Genomic DNA, 24759 nt, shown 5'->3' with positions numbered 1-24759 from the left:
TACACAATGTATTTTCCTACTTGCAAAAAATTTTAAAACAATAAAACTCAATGAAAAATTTAAATAATTTCATATTAAAGCACTTTTCACATTTTTAAAGATTATTTCCTCACATAAAAAATAAGATAAATGAATCTTATTTTGTAAGAGTAATTAATCAATGCAATTGTGTTATTTATCATAAGTGTAAATCATCTTGTACTGAAATCTTGATGTGTAATAAATTACACTTATGAAACAAGGGTAATCTTTCTTTTAAAACTTATTAACACAGCAATATATTTACAAGAACTTTTGAAACTACTAAAATTAATAAAAATTTTTAGAAACCACAAAAGGCTAAGTATCTGTATATTTATTTTCTAAAAAAATTAGTTGATTATATCTTGTTTTAAACTAAAAATAGTTTTCAATATATTATTTGATAAAAGCAAAAAACTGTTACAATGCTTCACACTGGCTCTTAAAATTGGACCTAGTTCTTAGAAATTTAAAACTTAAGTAGACTCTTGACAATATTACCAGTAATATTATAGGGTACACCCACTTACAGAAACACTGAAATAATGTTAATATTACAAGAACTCAAATAAGTCATGCATGAGTATGCTTAATTACGCATGAAGTTAGAAATGGGTACCTTTAAAACAAAATTGTAACTTTCTGGTTAGCTGAGTGCTTTTTGGCAAATTTTTAGGGCTGATTCCACAAGTAACTAAATCAAAATGGGCATCACTCAAAACACTCATCAATATACTAAAAAAATATATAATGTTAGTTGAACTCCTTTTAGTTTGGTGCTAGTCTAAATTATTTGGTGAAAACCAAAAAGTATCCAAATTTGACATTAATTAGTGGGGGTTACTTTTAGGGATGGGTTTTTGATGTCAAAAACTGTTTTTTGAGTGACATGACACATCAAAAACCTGGGGAAAATTTCTTTTTTGAGTTTGGAGACCTTTTATCAGATACTAAATCATGCACAATACTTGCATTATATACTTCTATAATTATGATTTATATACATAGAGAGAGACCCATATAGTAACTATTCGAATTATATTACAGGTAATAACTATGAGTTGTTAATTATTACCAATCTAACTACTGATTTTAACTCTTTTATGTTACAATTTGGGAAGATTTTTTTAGATTAAGTAAAATTAAGTGTTTGCCAATAATTGTTTGATCTTAAGATATATTTTTTTTTCTCAATATTTATTATTAAATTCCATATTGAATTCAGGGGAACAGAATATGTCTGCCCGCACGAACAAAGCTTTGAGGAAAAGGGAAGCAGCAATGGGGAAATTTTTGGTCTAAAAAAATTTACTATAAAATTTTTTATTAAAAAAGTCTCGCTTTGCAATACTTCTTGTTAAAAAAAACATGTGTCAATTTGTATATTTATTAGTTTGAATTCCTTAAGTTAATAAGTGGGATCTTAAAATTTAATTTAATAAATTATTACTACAGTCAAACCACGCTATAGTGCACCTTCAAGGGACCGAAATTTCTGTTCACTGTAACCGGGAGTTCACTATATCCGTTACGCAGGCAATTTAACTAATGGTTCCCAAACTCCTCCCTTTTATTACACATTATTCAAATAAATGACTGAAAAATATTATGTAGTAGCAAAAAATGTGTTATTTTCCATTACTCTTTGTCTTGTGAACAAAAAAAATTTTTTAATCTTTAGCTGATGAGCAATCCTCAACATCAGATATGGAAAAACTTCCCGACTCTCAGATAATTTTTCCTGAATTTCTGTTATTCCGCCTTTTAAACCTGTGTAACCTGTCATTTGAGCACATAAAAGTAGTCTCATAAAATCTCTTAGCAAATTCATCGACATTTGTTTAGATACTTAGATTGGTGAACCATTTCAGTAATGCTTCTTGAACATCCTTGTGATCTGCTTTTCTCAACTTTTTTTCTGCCATCTAAATTTTTTTCATGAGCAGAAATTATTAATTGCCTATTTTTCCATATGTTACAAACTGCAGATTTGGATAGTTTATATTCCCTGCAAATATCAGCTAGATTGCATCCATTTTCAATTTTTCTGATTATGCCCATTTTATCATCAATTGAGAACGTTTTACGTTTACTGCTCCTGCTCGCCATAGTTAAATTTGAGACACTTGTTTGCAGGATTTTTTAAACTGAACTGAGAGCAAAAAGGAGTTGAAATGAGGGCCTTATGAACACATATTAGTGTCCAACCCTTTGACCAATAATGAATAATTGCTCATTCCCTCTGAAATAAAATGCATATTGATCTGACTGACACCTTACAGGGGCATCATCTCCCTGGGTTGGAACATCTGCTTTGTTTGTTTAGGAATGGGAAAGTGAGATAAAAGAAGCAAACAAGAAAAAATGCTTATCGCTACATTCCCCTCTATAGATGGTTTTGAAAATCGGTATATGTATTTTTTTTTAAGTAGAAATTTCAAAATTATTACAAAAAAAAATCAGTTAAAGGCAGAAAAAAGTTCATTATATCCAACTTCCTAACTTTTTTGGTTCACTACATCCACAAAAAATAACATTATCCACGTATAGCAAGGCACTGGACCGAACAATTCGTTCACTATATCGGGAGTTCACTATAAACCATGTTCACTATAGCAGGGTTTGACTGTATTTCAATATATTTTGATCTCTTATTTTATAACACATATGCTCATTTTTTCAAGAATTGGATAAAATCAAATGAATTGTTTTCTTACATTAACTTTATTTTAGAAATATATTTTTAAAAAGTTATTGTACTGAATTTTTTTAAAAAATCTTTGGGAAAATTTTGTGTTATAAATAAGTTTTGTTCAAAAGGAATATTAGACTATTAGAATTTTTCACCACTCTCGATTGTAAGTATATGAATATGTCCAATATCAGTGAACTAATTATAATTTATAAAAAAAGTATTTGTAGTTGTGTAAATGAGTTCATAATTTTTTTCAATCAATCAATTCAAGGATTTATTTAAATTATTATAAATATTTAGTACGTTTATTAGAACAAATTTCCTAGTTACATGCTACTTTATAATAGTTTTAGTACGTCTACTTTCTAGACAATGCAGCTCTGCACCAATCGAAGAAACGGTTTCGAATTTTGATCTTATTCATAGAAAATCGAACTAAGAGTACAGAGGCTTCAAAACTTTTGCTTTTTTGTTTTCTGTAATTGCATGCATTAGGGAAAGGAGGACTTAAAATAGGAGTAAAGGAACGTTAATCTGATAAATAATGAACAAGATGATTGCTGAGTTTTTTTTTATTAAGCTGATTGTTTTTGTATTTTTATTTTCTATAATGTAACATACCAACGGACTAGATAAATTTCAATTTTACCTATTTTTATTTATATCTACACCAAAATTTGAATTTTCGTCAGTAACTGTCAAAACACAAAAAAGATAGTTTAATATCAAAATAATTCAACAGGGGTCTGTCTAGATTTTTCTGAGAGGTATCTATTTTGTGAAAATTTAGACATAATTTGTGAAAAAGTAAAAATTATATTTAAAAATCAACACAAAAATATGGTAAAAATATGGATTTATCGTTTTTTAAGGGGTACAAAAATAAAATTTCAAGAAAAAGTATTTTGTGTAACTACCATTTTTCCTAAAATTGAATTTGTGAAACTACCGTTTTTCCTAAAGTTGAATTTGTGAAGGTACCATTAAACGGTAGTAAATTCGGCCTGGACAGACCCCTGTTCAAGAATATAATAGATTGATCACTTGTAATTTTATATATACGCTTATTAATAAATACTTCCTATTTATTATAGCTAAAAATTATACTTACACTAAAATTTAGGGTTTTTGACATTTGTCAAAAAGGATTTTTTGACACGGATAATACCGTCAACTGTCAGAAACTTGCCAACCCTGGTTATCTCAGACTTTTCGTGAAAGATCTTGATTTTAAGGTGTCATGAAAATACGGTCTGTCTCACATAAATTTGTGAATTCTTGAAAATAAAGTCTGTTTTTTTGTGATTTTGTAATTCCATATTTTATATTGACAATTCAATTAAGCTGATTTTTATAATAAAAATTGATATTTTTGTCATTGGTTATGTTATGTGAGCAATTAAAATAGTATAACAATTATGAATATTGATAACCTTTGAAGCCATTGGTTAATCAGCTTTTCTTAATGAAATAGGATAATTATCTTTTAAAATAGTTATTAAAATAAGTATTGAGTAGCTTACAGGTGAACTTCTCCAGACATACATACTTCTCCAATGGTGGTGGGTGCTATGGTTATGAGGGTAAAACACTTTGACTAAGGGTGTGGGGTGAATAGTTTGGGGAAATTTCCATATCATGATGTGAGGCTGAATAATCACCAAGTCTTGGGAACTTTCAGGCAGCAGCCCGCGAGGAACTATTATAAACATTACAGAAAGGGACTAAGTCGAAAAGTATAAATAGCCACCCCTGGGCAAACAACTAAAACTTTTTTTAAAAATTTGCAAGTTTAAAATATATTTGGCACCTTGGCGATTGCAGCTGGCGTGACAGATCACAATACGGAAATATCCCCCAATATAATCATATCATATATGTGAATTAACTTTTGAAAAACTGGATGTTAATAAACATTTATAAGAATGCAGGAAAACAAATTGCATACTTTAACCACAGTATTCAGATTTATTTTATTATTAAACTATGCATGTAAGAATTAACTTTTGTAAAATATTAGATGCTTTTAAATATTTATACTTCAAAATAACTGACTAACCAACTGATTTAATTTCGTCAATAAACCATGGTTTAAATATGTCACATCACAAATCATAGATATGTGAATTAACTTTTCAAAAATATAGGATACTAATAATATTATTTATAAAATTGAAGAAGAAAAAATGTCATTTGTTATTAAGGAAATTAAATTGAAATAACTTGTTTACACATTTAATTCCGTAATGGATGACTACTACTTATGCAATATTAAACAGCATTTTAAATTTATATTATGAACATGTATAATTAAATTTTGTCATATGGGTACAGCAATTAAAATTAAACCGTAGCTGTAAATAAGAAATGTCACAAATCACATGCATAAGTATTAACTTTTGAAAATACTAATGTTAACATAAACTCATAAGGAAGAAAAAAGAATGTAATTTCTTTTTAAGAAAAAAAATTATATATAATTTGAAATGATATTTATAATATCTTACCCATTTATTTATTTTTTGAAAAGGTTAGTAATAATATGTATTAGTAAACCATGGTTTAAATATATATCCATAGCTGCCAACATAGATAGGAAAAAATACAGTAAATTTTACGAAAGATAAGTTCCATGATAAATGTTGTATAATGTGCTACCAAATATTTCTCACATAGGAAATTTTAAGGATTTTTATAGTCATCAAAGAAGAAAAACTGCAATATTTTCCACTCATGATTGATATTAAATATGTTTGAAATGTTGTGTATTATGTTTACTCATAATTTTGAATCCTAATAGGCATTTAATTCATAAAAAATATTTAAGATTTTATATTTATTTATAAAGGGTGTTCCGAATAAAAATAAACTGAACATTTTGGAACAAAAAAAGTTTTTAACTGATTTCTATAAATGATACTTATTTAACTATTCAAGCAATAATCTGTGCAAAAATTCTATTTCAATAGGGATTTTTTTTAAAGAAACTATTTTAGGGAATTTTTTAATAATGTACAAAAACCAGAATTTTTATTAAATCAGTTGACCAGGAGAAACTAGCGAAATCAAGAAGAATTGGCAACTATGTATATCATGGATATAGGTACAAATTTGGTAATATAGGTAAAATCTTGATGTATCATAATCACTTACCCTTCAGCAGGGGCAAAGCTTGGAGCTCTACATCATTTGTAGACCTATACCTAGAGGATCCTTGAGATTTCTTTGGTTTACGTTTTAATGATCCCTTTTTAAAAGGATCAATTTTGTCTACAAAAGGAGTAGCAGTCAAATTGGCTCCCGGGTGAGCAGAAGTCATGACTAAGGGAAATAATATGAGACTCCGATTTACAACTGTTTTATCTCGCTATTTTCGGCAATATATGACAACACAGTTTCCTAAACATCACAAATATGGATATAATGAATCCATGGAAGACATGCCTACGAAAACGATCTTGTAATCAAAGGGTTACTTTCGGAGTTAATATAACGATCTAATGCCGAACAACTTATAAGCATTTTAACCGCTAATATCGATTATGTTTTAATTTTATGTTGTTTCCAAATGAGGGTTGAACACAAGAACTTAACATGAATCCACATTTGCACACTATTTTTTTTAGATCACCATATCTGTTAAACGTAAATAAGACGATATTCATAAAACGCGAGTGGAAATTTTCATAATACTTGAGTTGCGATTTCAATGCTAGGCCTAATATTGTGGTATCAAATGACATCCATATGTACAGGAATATACACAACACTTCAGTGATGACATATACACATAACAATAAAATTTAAATTGTAAGAACTTAATATTTTTATTGAATGTAAATTCAGTTAGTCTATTATTTCTCGATCACCATCAGGACACACCACAACCCCGACAAACCGTCATCTCGATATTGCCAGGGATTGGACCAATCAGAAGATTAGATTTAGTGTTTCCATTAAAGCGAACATAAATTTATTTCAAAACTAAAATGCAAAAATAACAAACAAAAATAAAAAGCTCAAAAGATACATGAAAAATAAAACAACTATATTGGAAAGCGTAAAAAAATCTAAGATATTTTTTTGCGGCAAAGCTGAAAATAAAAACTTTCGAAATCAATGACCTTACCTGTCATAGTGACGTCATTTAGAAGTTAACCAATCATTTTTGAGATAATGGAATGCCTAAAAGTTGATTGGTGCCTATTAATTAATCGGAATTTGGAGCCAATTAAAATTTGTTCTATTTTTTTAACAAGTTGTGATAAGTGGAGGTTCGTATCACACTTTGCATTCAAATATAACGTTGCGATATTCTAAGTTGCGAATCATAAGAAAATTTACACACAAGCAAACAGCCCACATTTGTAACAGGAGAATTTTTCAGTTGAGAAAACGGACATTTAAATTTATTTTTATTGCATTTAAATTTTAAAGATATATTTTTTAAAAAATGTAGAAATTTCATAATTGATAAAAAATAACTGAAATTGAGGGGAAAATGAGAAATAGGTGGAAACACCCCTGGGGTACAGCTCAAGTACTCCCGTTAACCCCTTCCCTCCACTACACATTACGATTTTTATTTCCAATATTGTTCAATTTTTAATAAAGAAGTATTTTGCAAATTCTAACTAAATTAATTTTATTATTTTGATTAAGTTTATTTTATTACCAGAAGTTTTATTTAATAGCTCGGTGCTCAAAAATTTTAAAATATTTCCAGGTAGGTAGATGGGTACTTTATTTACGTCGCACTAGTGCTGCACAATTGGTTATTGGCGACGGTCTGGACAACATCCTTGAGGATAATTCGAAGACATGCCATTGCAATTTGGATTCTCTGCAGAGGAAATGACTCCCCAGCTTTGATAGCCCGATGACCTGTGCTCGAAGTCGAGCATTTTACGGTAGAACAATTTAACGAGGGTCGATACCGTGCACCCTGGGTCCCTACGCAGGCTAATCAAAGTGGTCACATACCCGCTTACTGACCGCAGCCAGCGATGCTTAACTTCGGTGTTCTACTGGGAACCGTGTCTTTACGATCAGTCCACAGTCGGACACGAGGAAGTATTTCTAAAGTAATTAAAATAAATAATGATCTTGAATACTCTAATTAAAAATTATCCAAAAGATCTTTTTTTCAAATGATCGCGACACTTGAATGCGCCATCTAGGGAGGAAACCAGTTCCATGTCTTAACCGTCCTACTTCCCTCTCCTCCTCTACTCAGTATAGGAATGTATTATGAAATTTTGTCCTTTCTTATATTTTTCGTGTTTAACTATCAGAAGCATTTTTTTTAATTTCCACGCTGCTTTCTTATAGAATTATATTCAACGTAGTTTTCAGTTTCATACAGTTTCCTAACTTAAAAGTTTTTAGTCTATTTGAAAATCAAGACAGAAACTGATGTACTCCCTTCTCTTATGACTCTCCACACGCTACAGGTGAAAGCATGCGAGGTGTCGCCATAGGTAGAGAGTTCTGCTCTATTTCACCTGTAGCCCATTTCGATCGCTAATGGCCACATTATCTTGCGGAGAACAAAAAAATAAATTAAAAATAAATAAAATAGAACAAAACTGCAAAACAGGTAAGAAATAAAATTTTAAAATTTAATAACTTCAAAATCGAACTGAGTCGCAAATTCTAAAATTATATATATGGGTGGATAACCGTATTAGCAATCGAAACGGGTTACAGGTGGCGTACAACAGAAAGAAGTGGTGAAAAAAGTTCCTTTTTATTTCTAATTCCTTAAAATATTAATTCACTATCCTTGCTATCACTGGAAAAAATTATTTTCCGTGGCTATTAAAAATTTGTTGTAGAATTCTGCAACCAATGACCATACCAATTGCACCATTTACCACAATACCATTAGTACGTATTACAGTCAGTAGTACATATTAATTAAGCATGATCTGTGAATGGCGATTTTCCTAAATGAATTTTCCATTCACTTTTTCTCTATTAACTTTGATTTTTAGCAGGTAGCTTTTTTCTTTAATTCTATTAATACAGATTATCAATATTAATTAAGCATTAGTGTCAATAATAATATGCCGAATTTTTACCGTTCCCAAAAACGAATAAATATTTTTTCTCCATTAACTTTGCTTTCAAGTACATAAATTACTTTTTTTATTTCAATTAATACATATTAAGCAATGGTGGCTCAGGGTATTGAGCTCTCGCCTCCCAATGAGGTGACCCGGGTTTGAATACTAGCTATGGGCTGGTCGATACGAATTATGCACCCGGCTCACATCGACCACAGTCCCGACGTCAAAAAACCTCAGATTCAAACGGATCATGTATTATAGTCCCTTCCCCGTCAGGCTAACAATGGGAGGTTTTCCTCGCCAAGTAACTCAAATGCGGATTAGTTCCATCAAAAAGTCCTTCACGAAAGCAAATTTCTTCTAATACTTGACCCAAAAGTTCCTCGTCTTCTGGATTGGGCTCCAAGTTACAAGGCTACGGAGTTGAACATTGAGTCTTAAACTCAAAATTGGGTCGATTGTTCAACAACTGTTATAAAGAAAGAGAAAATTACCAGCATTAGTTTAGCATCATTGTCGTCAATAATAGTATGACGATTTCTTTTGGTTCCTCAAGACGAATAATACCTGTGACTGCCTCATCGTCCTCCTCGCGCTGTTGCTTCTCAGTCCCATTTATAGATAACGGCACCCTGCACACGCTAGACTGCTAATACTAATAGAGATCACACACACAACCATGAACTTAATACAGCTCTCATGGCTAAAAGCGTAAAATCCAGTGACCTTAATCCAGCTCTCCCGGTCTTTCACAAATACAGCAACTAGTGGTATCCGTTCATCGAATTCTATCCCTGATAAAATTCTCGTGGGGAATATTGTGGCGTAACTACCACTACGATTATTAAAAATCAATCCACTAGTACATAAGACATGCTAACTTGACTCAATCTTGAGATATTTGATAGAAGATGGTTGGCATATTTGAATTCTACACTCCCCACAAACTATTTTTTGACTAAATAGAGCTAAAGCTAGCAATCACTACTGATGTTATCGTTCAAATATGTTTAAAGTTGAATCCTTTATAGTTAAATTTAAAATAATGGCTACTTAACCAATCAGAAAATATTTCGTTTCTCGCTCATTCCGTTCCAACGGTTTGTCGTAGAATGTTTTAATTTCGACAGTGACCTTCCTCGTGATTCGATTTATCTGTTTGACAAATTTCATCGATTTTGGTCGGATAGTTTAGGAGTCTATAAGGAACACAAACAGATAGAGATTCATTATTTATATATACTAGCTGAATACCCGTTCTTCGTATAGGATGAATAAAAAAAGAATGGAATTAATCTGTACTGACCAAGTGTGCGAAATCATACACAGAGCAGAAATTCATATACTGACACAATTGAAGAGTTTAGTGGAAGAACCAGGTAAGTGACATATTAGGGGTATTTACGAATCAGTGAAAATCACAGAAAGTGGTTGCATAACTATTACGTATATTTAATGTAGCTAAGTTGTTTTTGCTTACACTTTAATCTTAACGTAACTAATTCATATAAGTTTTCAGTATGTGTGCCAGATTTTATAATAAAATAAAACGAAGAATTATTTCGCCTTTTAATAAATAGGTAATAAAATAGTTCGGCGACCACTTTCTTTTCCTCTTACCTGATTATAGCTTCTCTGAAAATGTCACTTATCTGGTTTTTCCATTACAATCTTCAATTAATATTGCTAATATAAGTTCATTTACATCATTTATTTTTTATAATTTTTTGTCCCTCTTGGTGGGTTTACGTTATTATATTAAACAAAATACGGCTTTTGTTGTTTACCCCATCAGAATAGAGATTAACTGCATTTAGCATCACTTGGTGTGATAATATTGCCCTGCCAACTTATGATAGTCAAAATTTATCGCATGATGTAATTTTCTCCGGTTCATATCCTTTTCACAAGCGCGTTAACACACTGGTTTCAAAATTATTGGAATTAAAATTGCTTATTATTGGTGTAGTTTTAAATAATCACCAAATATAACGATATAATACATTATATTAGTCTATTTGGTGCTGATTGCATAACCCTTCAACATTTGAGTTGTGTTCGAAATATATTTAGCAGTGGTAGCAACCTAAAGCTAAAATTTTAAAAACAAATAGAATTATTTGAAAACCCTGATAAGGACTTTGGGCCGTGACCAGTGGCGTATCTAGGGTATGGCAAGTATGGCGAATGCCATGGGCGCATTATTTCAAAAAGGCGCAAAATCGATCAGCATCAACGATTTTTTTACTTAAAAATTTTATTAAGTGTTTTTTTTAAAATTTATATATATATATATATATCTAGAGAGAGAGAGAGAGTTAGTTAGAGGGGAAATTAAAATAAAATATACAACATTTATCCATTTCATGTGGGCTCGAAAAGAAGACATCGTCTTTTGAGGGACTCTTTTTGTCACTGGGGGAATGAAGTATGAAAGGGAACCGCATATCGTAAAACAAAGTAGGTGACTAGTGTCAAACAATTCAGGTTGAATGTAATTTGTTAATGTTCATGAATACATTCACTATAAATACTAAAATAAATAACTGAAAAAAATATCTTTGTCCTTTCTGCTCTTATATTTACGACGATTTCGGCAAAAACAAAATTTTAATTATAAAATCAATGCTTAATTTTTAATAATTATTACTCTCTTTGCTAACTTTTTGATACATTCCAATTAAAATATTTTTAATTTTAGAAAATTTCCTAAATAATTCCCATTTAATTTTCATCAAAATCCTTTTACTAAAAGTCTGTTAACCGCATATATAATTTCAAATGCATTTAAAATTTTTGAAAATGTAACTTATCATTGCTTCACAACAAGTCAAAGCTGTAATAGAAAGAATTTAAGTAATCACCAGAGCCGGATTAAGAATCTCAGAGGCCCTAAGTACTTATATTTTTGGATGCTCCTTAAATATAATTAAGAAGATCAATATAAATAAAAAAAATATTTTTCTTAAAGGAAACTAAAGTAAAGTTTACAAAAATAAATAAATATATATAACTGCCAAATTTAACACTTTTTGCAGAGAATCTGGTGGAAATCAAAATTTTTCAATTAACTCTGCGAATGTTTTTTAAGACTAATCACGTATTCTTAGATTTTAGAGGAAAATTAAAATAATTTCGACATTCCTGGTATTTCATTTTTAAAATTTCCTGACCCACAAGCTATTTTTCTCTTTTCAATTCTATAAAATATAACCTAATTTTATTTTCAAACTTTCCGTGTGTTATGTAATGTTTTCGAATATGCTTTTTAAATTTCTACTAAAAATATTTTCACTGTGGGTGTCAAGCTAATATTCACGTTAAAAAAAATAAAATATCGAACTTTAACCAATTTTTATGGAGAATACAAAAGGTTAATTCAGTATATAAACGAAATTAGTAATTAAAAATAACAAACAACTCTTTTTTTCTATCTCCTAGAATGTTGAGAAACCTGAGACAGTTCTCCATGAATTAATAAAAGATTTCTTATTATCTACCGCATTTATTATTATTATTAATCCAACTATTTCGCTTTTTGTGTCAAAATCGGTTTGTTTCCACTCCTTTGAAAAACGTAGTGTTTATTTTATTTTACATTATTATTTTATTCATAATAATCAATCAAAAATATTCTATACATTTAATGTAAAACAATTTAAAGTTCTGAATTAATAATAAACTTAATTTATAATTAAACCGTTACATACTGCTTCACTTTAATTTCATGTTTGTGAAAATTAACAACAGAAAGTGAGTTTTGTATATAAGTGATAGTGTCATTATTCTAGAACTTACAATATGCTATCATATTGAATTGTATTGAACACTAATTTTGCGGTAAATTCGCAAATAGTCTATGAAACAGCTTAACGAGAAAAATCTAACTCAGAGTCAAACTGTAATATTGCATAAGGAAAAGAACACTGAAATAGCCTCAAAAAATCATGGTTATATATAAAAATAAAATAATTAACTAAATAAAATATTTTCTATTACAAAAGTACAGAATATGTACTAGCATTAAGAATGTATGTTATTATTATGTATTAATGTAAGTTATGCCATATTTCAAAGGTTTATATAGCCTGTGCTATGTATGATGTTATAGCTTTTGAGTAGTAAATATATCGATATATCAAATTTCTTCTTCCTCGACAATGCATAACGCATTTATTTAAAACCATGTACTTTTCAATAATAAGAACAGAAAAGAAATCCTAAAAATATTTATTGATTTTTATTTAGAATAGTTTACTTTGATATTCGTTTCAGTTTAAAATAATTTACTTAAAAAAAATGCTTTTCGACTTAGATTATTTGATATTATTCATGTATGTTTGAAAATACCATACGTTAAAACTAAACTATAATAAAGAAGCTGAATCCTTAAATTTAAAATATTTATCTATATGAAAAAATTAAGTAAAAATATAAAAGAGACTAAAAGAAAATGAAAGGCGAGCGAACGAATTTTAGGATGTTCAAAAGTGGGTGAGAAATGTAAAGAAACTTTTTTTATCTAAAGGAAAGTGAGACCTCCCATAGTGCATCCCACTGTAACTTTACTCTTTCTTTTGAAGAAGTCCCCCATTCTTAAACAAGAAAAGATTAAAAGAAAGATCAGAATGCAGAGAATCCATGATCCCTGAATAAATTTTTATTCTCTTTATTTTTCCATAACCACAAGCAAAGAGAAAAGAATTTGTTCCTCCTCTTCGTATCACATTACAAGATTGTAGTCCTTCTAAAAAGGCAATTAACCAGGGAACCCCTTCAGGCAGAGATAGATCTTTGGTGATGACCAGAGGACAGAGAAATGTAAAATCCATGGGGTGTCTCATGCTTGTAAATCTTCAGTTTCATCAGGGGTTAAAATCTCTTTGAAAAACGTTTTCGGAACCTGTTGAATAGATTTCTAAAAGAACCCCTGCTGTAAAATAGCGTAAATCCTTCCAAAACAGGAAATATTTGTCATCCATGGTGGGAATCACCTCTACAAAAGTGTGAAATACTAAAAATGAGAGGTGCATCTGTCTGGCTCATCAACTTATTTGAACCAATGAAGGGATTTAACAATGAATACACCCCTCTATTTTGAAAAATAAAGACACGTAATTATAAGTTGTTAGGTTATCACGCTCCTATGAAAAATTCTGCTCGTTCTAGTTGTTATTTCAAAATTTAATTCAAGAAAATAAATATTTATAGTCTATTTTGGAATTTTATAATCTAATTTGATAGGTTACAGCTTTTTCAGATAGGTTTTAATTCATTCAACTATTTAAGTGGTAAGATTTTTTTCCTTGATTGTAAGTAATCATTTCCCAAATATTTAAATAAATGTATTATGCATAAATTATTAATTAACGTTATAGGCGTTCGTTATATTTTTTAGAAATGATGTCTATGTGAAGGGATGGCAACTGCTAAGATTTCTCAGAAATATTTTATTACATGGTGGAAAGTTTAAGACCAAAATTTGCAAACGTTTGGATAATTTTGGTTAAATTTAAAATGCTTACCACTAGATAACTGGAACTAAATTGTGTTTAACACGAAATTTCGAACTATACATACGTAGTGGCGTAAAAAAATTATTTTATATCAAATTTAATAATTAAATAATTGTATATTTCCATAAAATAAGAAACAAAACATAAATTTTGCTACCACTAGAAAAAAGTTTCCCATTAAACAGAGCAAGTTGGCATCTCTCTATATATAGATCGAGAGGGACATTTGGCTCTCCCCTCTTTTAATTTTATAAATTAGAATTTATAATATTTTTTAGATTTTATTATTGCTGTTTTATGTGAAAAAACATTTAACATGCCCAAGGATTTATTTTGGTATTAATAATTATATATTGTATAATTGAATATTCGTTAATGCTTTATTATTGAAATTAATATGTAATAAAAAAAAAAGATAAATGTTAAAATTTCAAATGTTACAGGGGACATAATTTTTTAAATTTCCTGAAAATTTATTGCGATAGGTAAATAATTTTGTGTTTATTAACTAAGTAACATTCATAAAGTAACATACTTTTTTATTTATTTATTAGAATGATAAATTTTGAATTTAACCACGTGTAAAACGTGTGTTTTTTTCCTTTGAATGGTTAGGAAGCATATCGTCAGTTGTTGGTATTTTTTTTTTTTTTTTTTTTGTACTTTAAGTTACAGAAGTATATTCACTCACAATTTTAATTATATTTTAATGCTTTACATGTGAATTGCAATAATCCTTCTACTTACAAATTGAAATTTTTTCTTCTAATTTTTAAAGACATGTTTGTTTTGAATTTTTAAATTATATTCAGTTAATATTTATCTAACTGTCTTTCACTTTGAAATTGAATCAACTTCTTCCTTATTTCTCGGCCACAAAATTTTGCAAATCTTTCACCAATATTTTTTCTTTTTTTTTCAGATTGCCATTTTCTTCCTTTTTTTCTTAAAAAGAAAAAAGATTAAATAAATACTACTTTTTTAATTTTATATAAATACTATTCTTTTAATTTTTAAGTGTTTTACAATATATATCACTTGCATTACATTTATATCACCCCATATCACATTGCTTGAAAAAAATTGTTATACTATTTTTAAATGTGTTTATGAAGTGTCGTCCATTTACATATTATATTTATTTCTTATAATCAAAGTAAAATGGTAGCAAAATAATATTAATGTTATAATGTGTAGTTTATAACCCAATCATTACAACAGTTTAGTAACTTGAAAAAAAAAGTTATCAATAAAGTGATAATCACAATATTTTTTCATTGAATAATTATCTTCATTTTAAGAATATATTTAAAAAAAAAAACAATAAGCATCTAATGTATTGAAAAACTAGAGTCTGTTTAGTTATGAAGGTTAAGCATTCTTATAATGTATTTTCATAAAGATGCAAAAAGTCGTCTTCTCGAATATTTCAATGATTTATATATTTCTTTTTCCTTAAAAACAACTTAATTTACATAATTATGAACGACCTTCATAATTGCGCAGAAATTTTTTTTCATTTTGCTTGAAAATCTCTCTAGAGGTACTTCTCAGATTGCGATTACCCCCTAAATTTTGGGATTCAGAAATCCAAATCCGTCGAAAAAATGGCATGTATAAACAGAAACTTCAGAGAAAGTACGTTTTAGTATCTGATTTCGTAACTTAAAATATCATACCTGCACGTATTAATTATCATATTTTAAGTCACCCCTTGAACCATTGAGATGAGAAGAAAGTGAAGATCTGATCATTAGATCAAATGTTATCAGGATGATCCGTTTATTTATTTTTTTTTGCGCACTGAACGTCTAAAAATTTTTAATTCAAATTTGTTTAATATTTTTCTTTATTTTTAATTTGTTCCATTGTGATGCGAAGAGAATTTTTCATAATTTGTTTTTTTTTTAATTAAATATGCTAGAATGTATTCTGATCTATTTCTTTACTTTTTGCCTTTTTTTTACTGTCAGCAAAAGAATTATTTCTAGATATTCTTAAAACTGATCGTCAACTTCCCCTAATTTATTTCTCAATAAAGAATGTATTATTGTCGCTATTAAATCTTGTTTTGTATGTAATTGTGTATATTTTTTCTTATTATCTGTTATTATATAATGATTGTAAAACGTAATTATATTAAGAGCATCGGTTTTTTTATTTTATTGAACAGTAAATAAACTAATCAAAATATATCTTTTGATTGTAGCTATTTTATTCGTAATTATCATAACAAATCGTAATTATTTACACTGTAATCTTTAATGAATTTATTATATCGCGATGATTTCATTGTTTTGATGTTAGCAAAGCGTGATTATTTAAAAAAAATCAATTTCCTTCAGTTTTAATTTTGAAAATGTTGGGTAATCATCCGGTTATGTTATAGTTCTTCTTTAACTCAGAGCTACATTTGTTGTGTGTACGTAATTTTGTTACCATTACCAAATTATAATTGCAAAACTTTAAAATATAATTGTGCTTAATTAAACAACTTCTTAGAATTTTATTGACAATTGAAAAAACGCAATAGAATCTTCTATAAATATGATAAAAAAGGTATTTTAATTTTTTACCGATGACGATTTTGAATACATGTGAATGCATAACAATTAAAAAGAGATAATTTTATTGTCATATTTAATATTTATTTATTTATAATTTTTTTTAATTTTCTATTTTTTTTTAAAATTCAATTCAATCTTTTTGTGATATTGTCAAAAGAGTTAAATACTTCAAACAATGCTTTTATTTTGTATTGGATAAAAAAAAAAAAAAAGAAGAATATTAATATTTTAGGAAGGGCGCTAGTAAGAGATTTGCCATAGGCGCTTCTTCCCATAGATACGCCTCTGGCCGTGACCATTCATCTTACCTATATTTACTGTTTAAATACTTATATGTAGTAATGGAAAACGTTCTTTTAATTCAAAAATATTAACGCACTATATTTGCTACTACTGGAATAAATATTTTTGAAACTACGGAAAATCCGCTGTAGAATACTAATTAAAACTGAACCAATTACCATAGTACATATTACCAAAATTAAACGTAATCTTCGTATTACGATTTTCTACGGTTTCCATTAACCTTTTAACAGTAAAAAATTTAGCTTTTTATCACGTAGCTTATTATTTTATTTCAATTAATACACATTTCCAATATTGATTGATGTTGATATTGTAAAATAATATGGCGAATAATAATATTCCCACAACGTATAAGTAATTTAACTCCGTTATCTTTGTTTTCAGACAGTTTTTTTCATTTGAATTTCTTCAATTAATAGTAGGGCAATTTTTTACTGTTCTTCTAAATGAATAAGTATCTTTACTCCTTTAATTTTGCCATTTAGTACATAGCTTATTACATCATTACGCATGAATTACCTAAATTAATTAAGAATCATTGGTGTCAATAATATTTCGTTTTTTTTTTTTTTTTTTTGCGTCCCTATCTCAAGTGAACCAGTACTACTTTCCCATTAATTTTGCCTTTAAATGCATAACTAATTTTTTTCTATTTTAATTACACGCGGTATTCGGCAACTTTGGAAATATTAATTTGTTGACGTAATCCACGAATGCTACCACATTAATGTTGATCCGTGAATTTATTTGACTTAGCGAATGAAAAATAATTAAATATTAAAGTAGGTGCAATAATTTTTTTAAAATCAAATAGAGCTTTAAGCAAGCAAATATCACTGATAATAATTTTAAAATACTTGAAAATTGAATTGTCTAAAGTTAAATTTGAAACAATGCCTATCGCTTAACCAATCAGAAAATTCTTTTTCGTTTTTCGCTCATCCCGCTCGAACGAACAGTTCGTCGTGTAATGCCAACACTGAACTTCAGCGTGCTTCAAACTATCTGACTGCCAAATTTCATCACTTTCGGTTGGATACTTAGGAGTCTACAATGGTCAGACAGACTGATATTCATATATACACTGCTCAAAAAAATTAGGGGAGCCATGTGCTCCTCTAATTTTTTTGAGCAGTGCATATTTAATGTATTTTGGTAGCATTATACACTGCTCAAAAAAATTAGGGGAGCCATGAGCTAATAATTTTGAGCAGTGTATTTTACTTGAATGTGTGAAGTTATCACTAGACAACCATTGCAGCATTCATTTTTACTAGCTCTATCTCTCACGACGATTTACAATAAGTTTCCTTTAGCACCTAGGTACGCGTATATCTGAAGATAAGAAAGACCTCACTTTTTTAAGCTTATAATCATAGTTTTGGAGTTATTAAATTGAAAAGTTTTGTTTTTTAGCTATTTACTAAGGAATCATTGCTTAAAGTGCAAAGTGAATATTCTTTGCTCAATGTGCTCCATAATCAACAAAAAGAAAAATTATGCTAATTGTAAATTAAAAACGATTACACCTATTTCTTTTTAATACCCAAAATAATAAATACTGTACTTATAATTGTATATGTTACCGGTTTGAAACTCGGCATTCTATTCCACGGCAGTGGTTCCAAATTCTTTTTTTTCCGGCTATGGAACCCCACATGATCGATCCCCTTTTGGCGGAACCCTGACATTTAATAAATGAAAATATTTAATGAATGAATAAAAAATTATCATATCGTTTCATCAATAGTGTAAGGACTCTGATTTCACTCCCACGCATCTGGATGACCCCTGACCTGAAGGGCAGTGGGTGAGGGACAAAGGTAGTGTCGTTCCCCTATCTCTCGTGAGAAATGATATTAAGACCATGATGCTCGTGGAGAGACTGCGTTAACGACAATACCAACCTTCGCCTGTCAAACGGTAACTCAAGTTCGCATGTCTTATATACCAGTGAATTGATGTTTAATAATCATAGTGGTAGTTACACTACAATACTCTCCAACCTGAATTTTATCAGAGATAGAATTCGATGAACGGATACCACTAGTTGCCATATTTGCGAAAGACCGTGGGAGCTGTATTAAATTCACACCGAATTTTGAACGCTTGTGTTGAGAGCTGTATTATGTTCACCGCGTTTTAAGCATTTTTCTTGAGTTTGATTGATTGATTGAATGTGGGGTTTAGTGGCACAAGGTCCAAAAATGGACATACTGCGCCAAACACACGGTTTTAAAAACAGATTAAGCATTTTTCTTGAGAGTTGCATTATGTTCACGGTTGTATCTGGTTTCTCCTGAGTTACTATTAGCAATCGAGTATGTGCAGGATCCCGTTGTGTGAAAATGACACTGAGGAGCAACAGCGCGAGGAGGACGATGACGCAGTCCCAATTTACAAATCAACAGTTTAATGTGGATCATCTATCTTAGAAGACTTTACTTTCAATGTAGGCGAGTTCATATTTCGTCCACAGGTTTCGTCAATGCCAAAGTTTTCGTCAATGCCAAATTTCATCAATCTAAAAGTATCTCTACATGAAATTAAGTTATCATGTACTATATATTGGTGAATTGATGTTTAATAATCATAATGGTAGTTACACCGCAATGCTGATAGAGTATAGATCAGGGTGCGAAGTCAAATCTTTAAACAAAAAATAAGCACTTTTTAAGTACTCAAAAATATTTTTCAGCACTACATACATTAACAAAATGCAAAATAATTTTTAAAGACTTTAGATGATCATGTGAAAATAAAGAATTTCTGACAAAGAACTCTTTTCTTGATTATATTAGCCGTTATAAAATGATCGAGAGAATTTTCACTTCGATATCAGAGGGTGGAAAATGAAGTCTGAAATTGAGAATATCTTGCAAAATGCAGCTGAGTTGCACATGAGAAAGCAATAACATCACCGAACCCAGCTCAGTCGACGCACATACGGACTCGCAAGTATTTCATTAAACATGTAAAATCATTGACGTTTTCGTACGCTATGGACTGACTGTACGCCGAAATGAATTGTGAAAACGTTGAGTAGAACAATGTGAAAAGCACGCCTTTGCATAATACGTGGCAAAAATAAATCTTATTTTGGAAAAGGGAAAATTAAGCACCTTTTAAAAGCCCCCTATGAAAAAAACATCTTGAGGGGCTTTTAAATAACGAAAATCGAAAATAAGCACCTTTAAAAACGCAAAAGTATTAAGATAAAAAAGGACAGAAAAAAATTTTGAGAATGGTTATGAGAGAGACATATTTCTCCATCATTGAATTCGGTTATTTTTATTCCATACAAAATACTAATACAATTTTTCAGAAATGTGTCCTTTTCACTATTCATTCAATATATTATTATTAGAATTTGGGTTTCTTTTTCACAAGCATTTTAATTAAATAATTTCATAAAAATAATGAAAATATTAAATAAATAATATGTGATTAATCAGATATAAGTTTAATAACAATTCCATATTTTGGTTATTTTTATTCCATACGAAATATAAATACAATTTTTTAAAACTTTGTCCCTTTTTCTTATTTATTCAATATATTGTTATAAAATTTTTTTTCAATTTTGCTTTTTTTCACAAGTATTTTAATTAAATAATTTCATAAAAATAACGAAAATATTAAATGAATAAAATGGGTAATTAATCAGACATAAGTTTAATTACAATTCAAATTCATAACTGGCAAAAAAAAGTCTGAACTCTCGGAGCCCCTGTGACCCTTCCACCAAACCTAAGGGAATGCAGAACACCATTTGGGAACCGTTGTTCTATGGAATGACTTAGGCATCGTATATAATGCCTAAATTTAGCTGGAAATATATGAAACGATTCATTCTTTACACATTTCCAACACATTTCAAATGCCAATGTTAGGAATTCCATATGAGAACAAAGTCGACAAATTATGAAATTCAACAGATTATTAAACAAATGTAATTAAAAATGTCATTCAGGAGCCAATCATGTTGCAACATGCTGGTTAATTTTAATTTCGTTCTTTTAATATGAAAATTTTGTTTTCCTTAATAAGAAAGGCATACATTTTGTTTAATACAAATTTTTTTTCTTTATGCATTTTGAATGGCATTCTCATTATTATTTCAAAAACTTTTGAGGATGGCACCACATTTATATAATAACCTTATCAGGAACATTATTCATATTTTTACTAAATAGCATTTCTTTATAGATATCTATAGAATGCCTATATACAAGTCAAGTATGTAATAATTCTCACATGTCATACTTTGATGAAAAATATCTAGCATTATGCACAAAACCACAGTTTCATACAATGCCAGTAAGATATATACAATAATATATTTCATAATACAAAAATATATATTAAAGGTGGTGATTTCAGAAAACCTTGAATGATGAAGAAAACAATGCAAAGTGTTCAATAATCAGTGAAAGAAAGATTTCAAACAACGTAATTTATTTGATTTTTGGCATTGCTCATTTGCGGAAAAAATAAATAAATTAAACATATTTAAAATTTTTGTTAAATTTCTAGGATACAATTTCGTTGTTATATCATAATCATTTCCTCATAATAATTTGCCATAAAACTATTGGTGCAAAAAGTGTAGTCTGACTGAATATTACAAAGTGTCACTTCTTTCAATACTTTTTACACTTTGTATTAATAATCTGCAAAGTTACATCATAATTATTTCTTCATAAAATTATTGATAAATGTGCAAAAAGTGCAGTTTCAGTGAACATCACAATAGTCTGTAAGGCAGCATTACAAAGTGTCACTTCTCCCATTTTTTTTTACATTTTGTATTAATAATCAGCAAAGACGGAGGGTTTGGGAGATAAAAAAAACCTCCTCAAAAATTATACATAATTTGATTAATAAGCAATTCAATAATAAGTAGGATATAGACATAACAAAGTTTTCCTCATTCATTGTTTTGTCATTTAAACATCAAACATTTAGGGGATATATATATATATATATATATACTTAATAATAAAAATATATAATAGTGTTTTTATAAATAAATTTTAGGAACTAAAATTTCTAACTTTTCCTAAAATTTTCGACTTTTACCTTAAAACAATCTTTTTTATTCAGATCACAATAAACTAATCACAGTCATATATTTTAATATAGTACACTTTTTAATATGTTTAATATACAAATGAATAACAGATAGTTTACACTCTATATAAATATAATTTATTTTATTTAAGAGAAGAATAACTCTAAAAGACTTTACTCTAAAAAATTAGACCCACAGTACAAAAACAAAATTACATAATTTTTTTTTACCGAGTAATAAATTTTCATGGACTACCATAATTAAAAGGTTAATTTCAAATATACTAATTCATTAGCGCATAAGATATTTTAAGAAAAGATATTAAACACAAAAATAAACATTTCCCAAATAAACAAAATTTTTTTTTGGATGGAATAGAACACTGACCAGGTCAGTTTTCAAATCTTCAACAGAGACCAAGAAAAAAACCTTGGCTGAAGTCCCTGGCACACAACCTTTGAATAGTGTTGGTTCTATCTAGACAAAATTAATCACACCATCCAATAAACTCTTGAATTTGAACTTAAACAATTTTATTTGGTTTACTTTTTTCTCCCAGAATCAGTTCAAGAATTTTATTTATGCTTATGCTATTTATTGCTTTATTCATGTTAACTATCTTTGTTTTCATAATAAGCACAAAGTACACCCTATTGACATTTGCGATAAAATGTTTATACAATAAAATATAAAAGCTAACCAAAAATTATTATTTTGAAAAAGTAAATTTTTTTAAAATTTGAAACATTGCAGAGATTATTGAGCCTTTGCAAAGAATGGGCCTTGAGTTCAGCTGCTAAGGAACAGATCAGGCTCTACTTAAAATGATTGCCATTTCGATTTTTTCATAGAAGTATTTTCCTTAGACGAAAAAATTTAGTTTGTTAATTATTAAGCTTGCTATAATAAAACTCACCTCTTTCTATAATCTGGCATCATATATTTTTGAACTGATAAAACACTTCATCAAAATGTAAGGTAAACTGAGAAATATAAGAAATAATATTTTTTTGCATAGCTGCTAACATTGATGGAAAAAATCCAGTACATTTTACAAAGTAATATAAATTTCATGATAATTGTTGCAAAATGTACAAATTATTTTACACATTGGGAATTTTAGGGATTCTTAAAGTCATCAAAATAGAAAAACTGCAATATTTTCTTCTCATGATTAAATGAACTTGAAATGTTATACATTATGTTTACTCTTAATTCTGAATAGTGATATGCATTTAATTTATCAAAGATAGTTAAACAGATTTTTAATTAATTAAAAAAGGGAGTTCTGAATAAAAATAAACTCAATATTTTAGAACAAAAAAGTTTTAAACTGATTTTTATAAATGAGGCTTGCTTCATTATGCATAGCTACCAACAGGGATAGGAAAAAATCCAGTAGATTTTACAAAGAAATATAAATTTCATGATAATTGCTGCAAAATGTATTGAATATTTTACACATGGGGAATTTTTATAGTCATCAAAATAGAAAAAATGCAATATTTTCTTGTCATGATTAAAGGAACTTGAAATGTTATGCATTATGTTTACTCTTAATTTTGAATAGTAATACACATTTAATTTATCAAAGATAGTTAACAGATTTTTAATTAATTAAAAAAGGGAGTTCTGAATAAAAATAAACTCAAAATTTCAGAACAAAAAAGTTTTAAACTGATTTTTATAAATGAGGCTTGCTTCATTATGTATTAGTATCATTGTGCATCACATATTTAAATATTCAAGCAAGTAATAATCTGTGCAAAAATTCTATTTCAATAGGGATTTCTTTAGGAAAATTTAACCAAATTTAGGGAATTTTTAAAAATGTACAATTTTAATTAAACCAGTAGATCAGGAGAAACTGGCAAAATCTAGTAGTATACTGGAAAGTACAGTAGAGTTGGTAGCTATAGTTTTACGTAATCTATTAGTAAAAAAAAGTTTTAATACAAAAATGGGGAAAATGCTTTTTGAGTTTAGCACTATTTTCTCATTACAGGCATGTTATGAAAAATGAAATGCGAGAGATATTCACTTAATAAGAAAGATTACTACAATCAAATACACAACTCTGTAGTGAGATTCAATAAGTTGAACTTAAATACAAATAGGCTCACACAACTCATATTTTCCACAGGAAATAAAGGGGAATCAAATCTAAATATAATTTTAAAAAATAAATTCATAAATCATAAGACAAATAATAATAAAAAAAAGTGCTTTCACCTTCAATATTCAGAAATAGGCCATATTGCACACAAATCTGAAAATTGATTCTAAAATAATAAAATTTTTTAATGTGTCTTTTACCTCTAATACATGGAAATATGAAAGCACACATCTTTCTAAATAAATTTCAAAGAAGTGTTCACTTAGTTTAAAGGAACTAATTAAAAATAATGTGATTTTATAAAAAAATCTGGGCTTCATAGTGAGTAAATTTTTTTTTATAACAAAAACTGCAATTGCCTTAAAGCAAAATAGAATACTGATAACAACAATA

The 24759-nt window shown here is 28.6% G+C and overlaps 1 protein-coding gene across 2 annotated transcripts in view; it reads right to left on the bottom strand.

Moving 5' to 3' along the window:
• Window positions 1-6648, bottom strand: part of wdb (serine/threonine-protein phosphatase regulatory subunit widerborst) — an 81384-nt gene extending 74736 nt beyond the window's left edge. Inside the window, exon 1 of one of the 2 annotated variants that reach the window (XM_043046659.3) lies at window positions 5870-6648. In XM_043046659.3, coding sequence (XP_042902593.1) covers window positions 5870-6035 — 166 coding nt within the window. In that variant the 5' untranslated portion in view covers window positions 6036-6648. The remainder of the gene's footprint in view (window positions 1-5869) is intronic. The other variant, XM_016053997.4, reaches the window with a different exon arrangement.
• Window positions 6649-24759: the final 18111 nt, after the last annotated feature.

This window comes from Parasteatoda tepidariorum, chromosome 6 (assembly GCF_982258835.1).
Source record: "Parasteatoda tepidariorum strain Cologne lab strain chromosome 6, Ptep-v5.0, whole genome shotgun sequence".
NCBI lineage: Eukaryota > Metazoa > Arthropoda > Arachnida > Araneae > Theridiidae > Parasteatoda > Parasteatoda tepidariorum.
The sequence above is the reverse complement of the archived record's forward strand: the minus strand, read 5'-3'. Positions and strand labels throughout refer to the sequence as shown.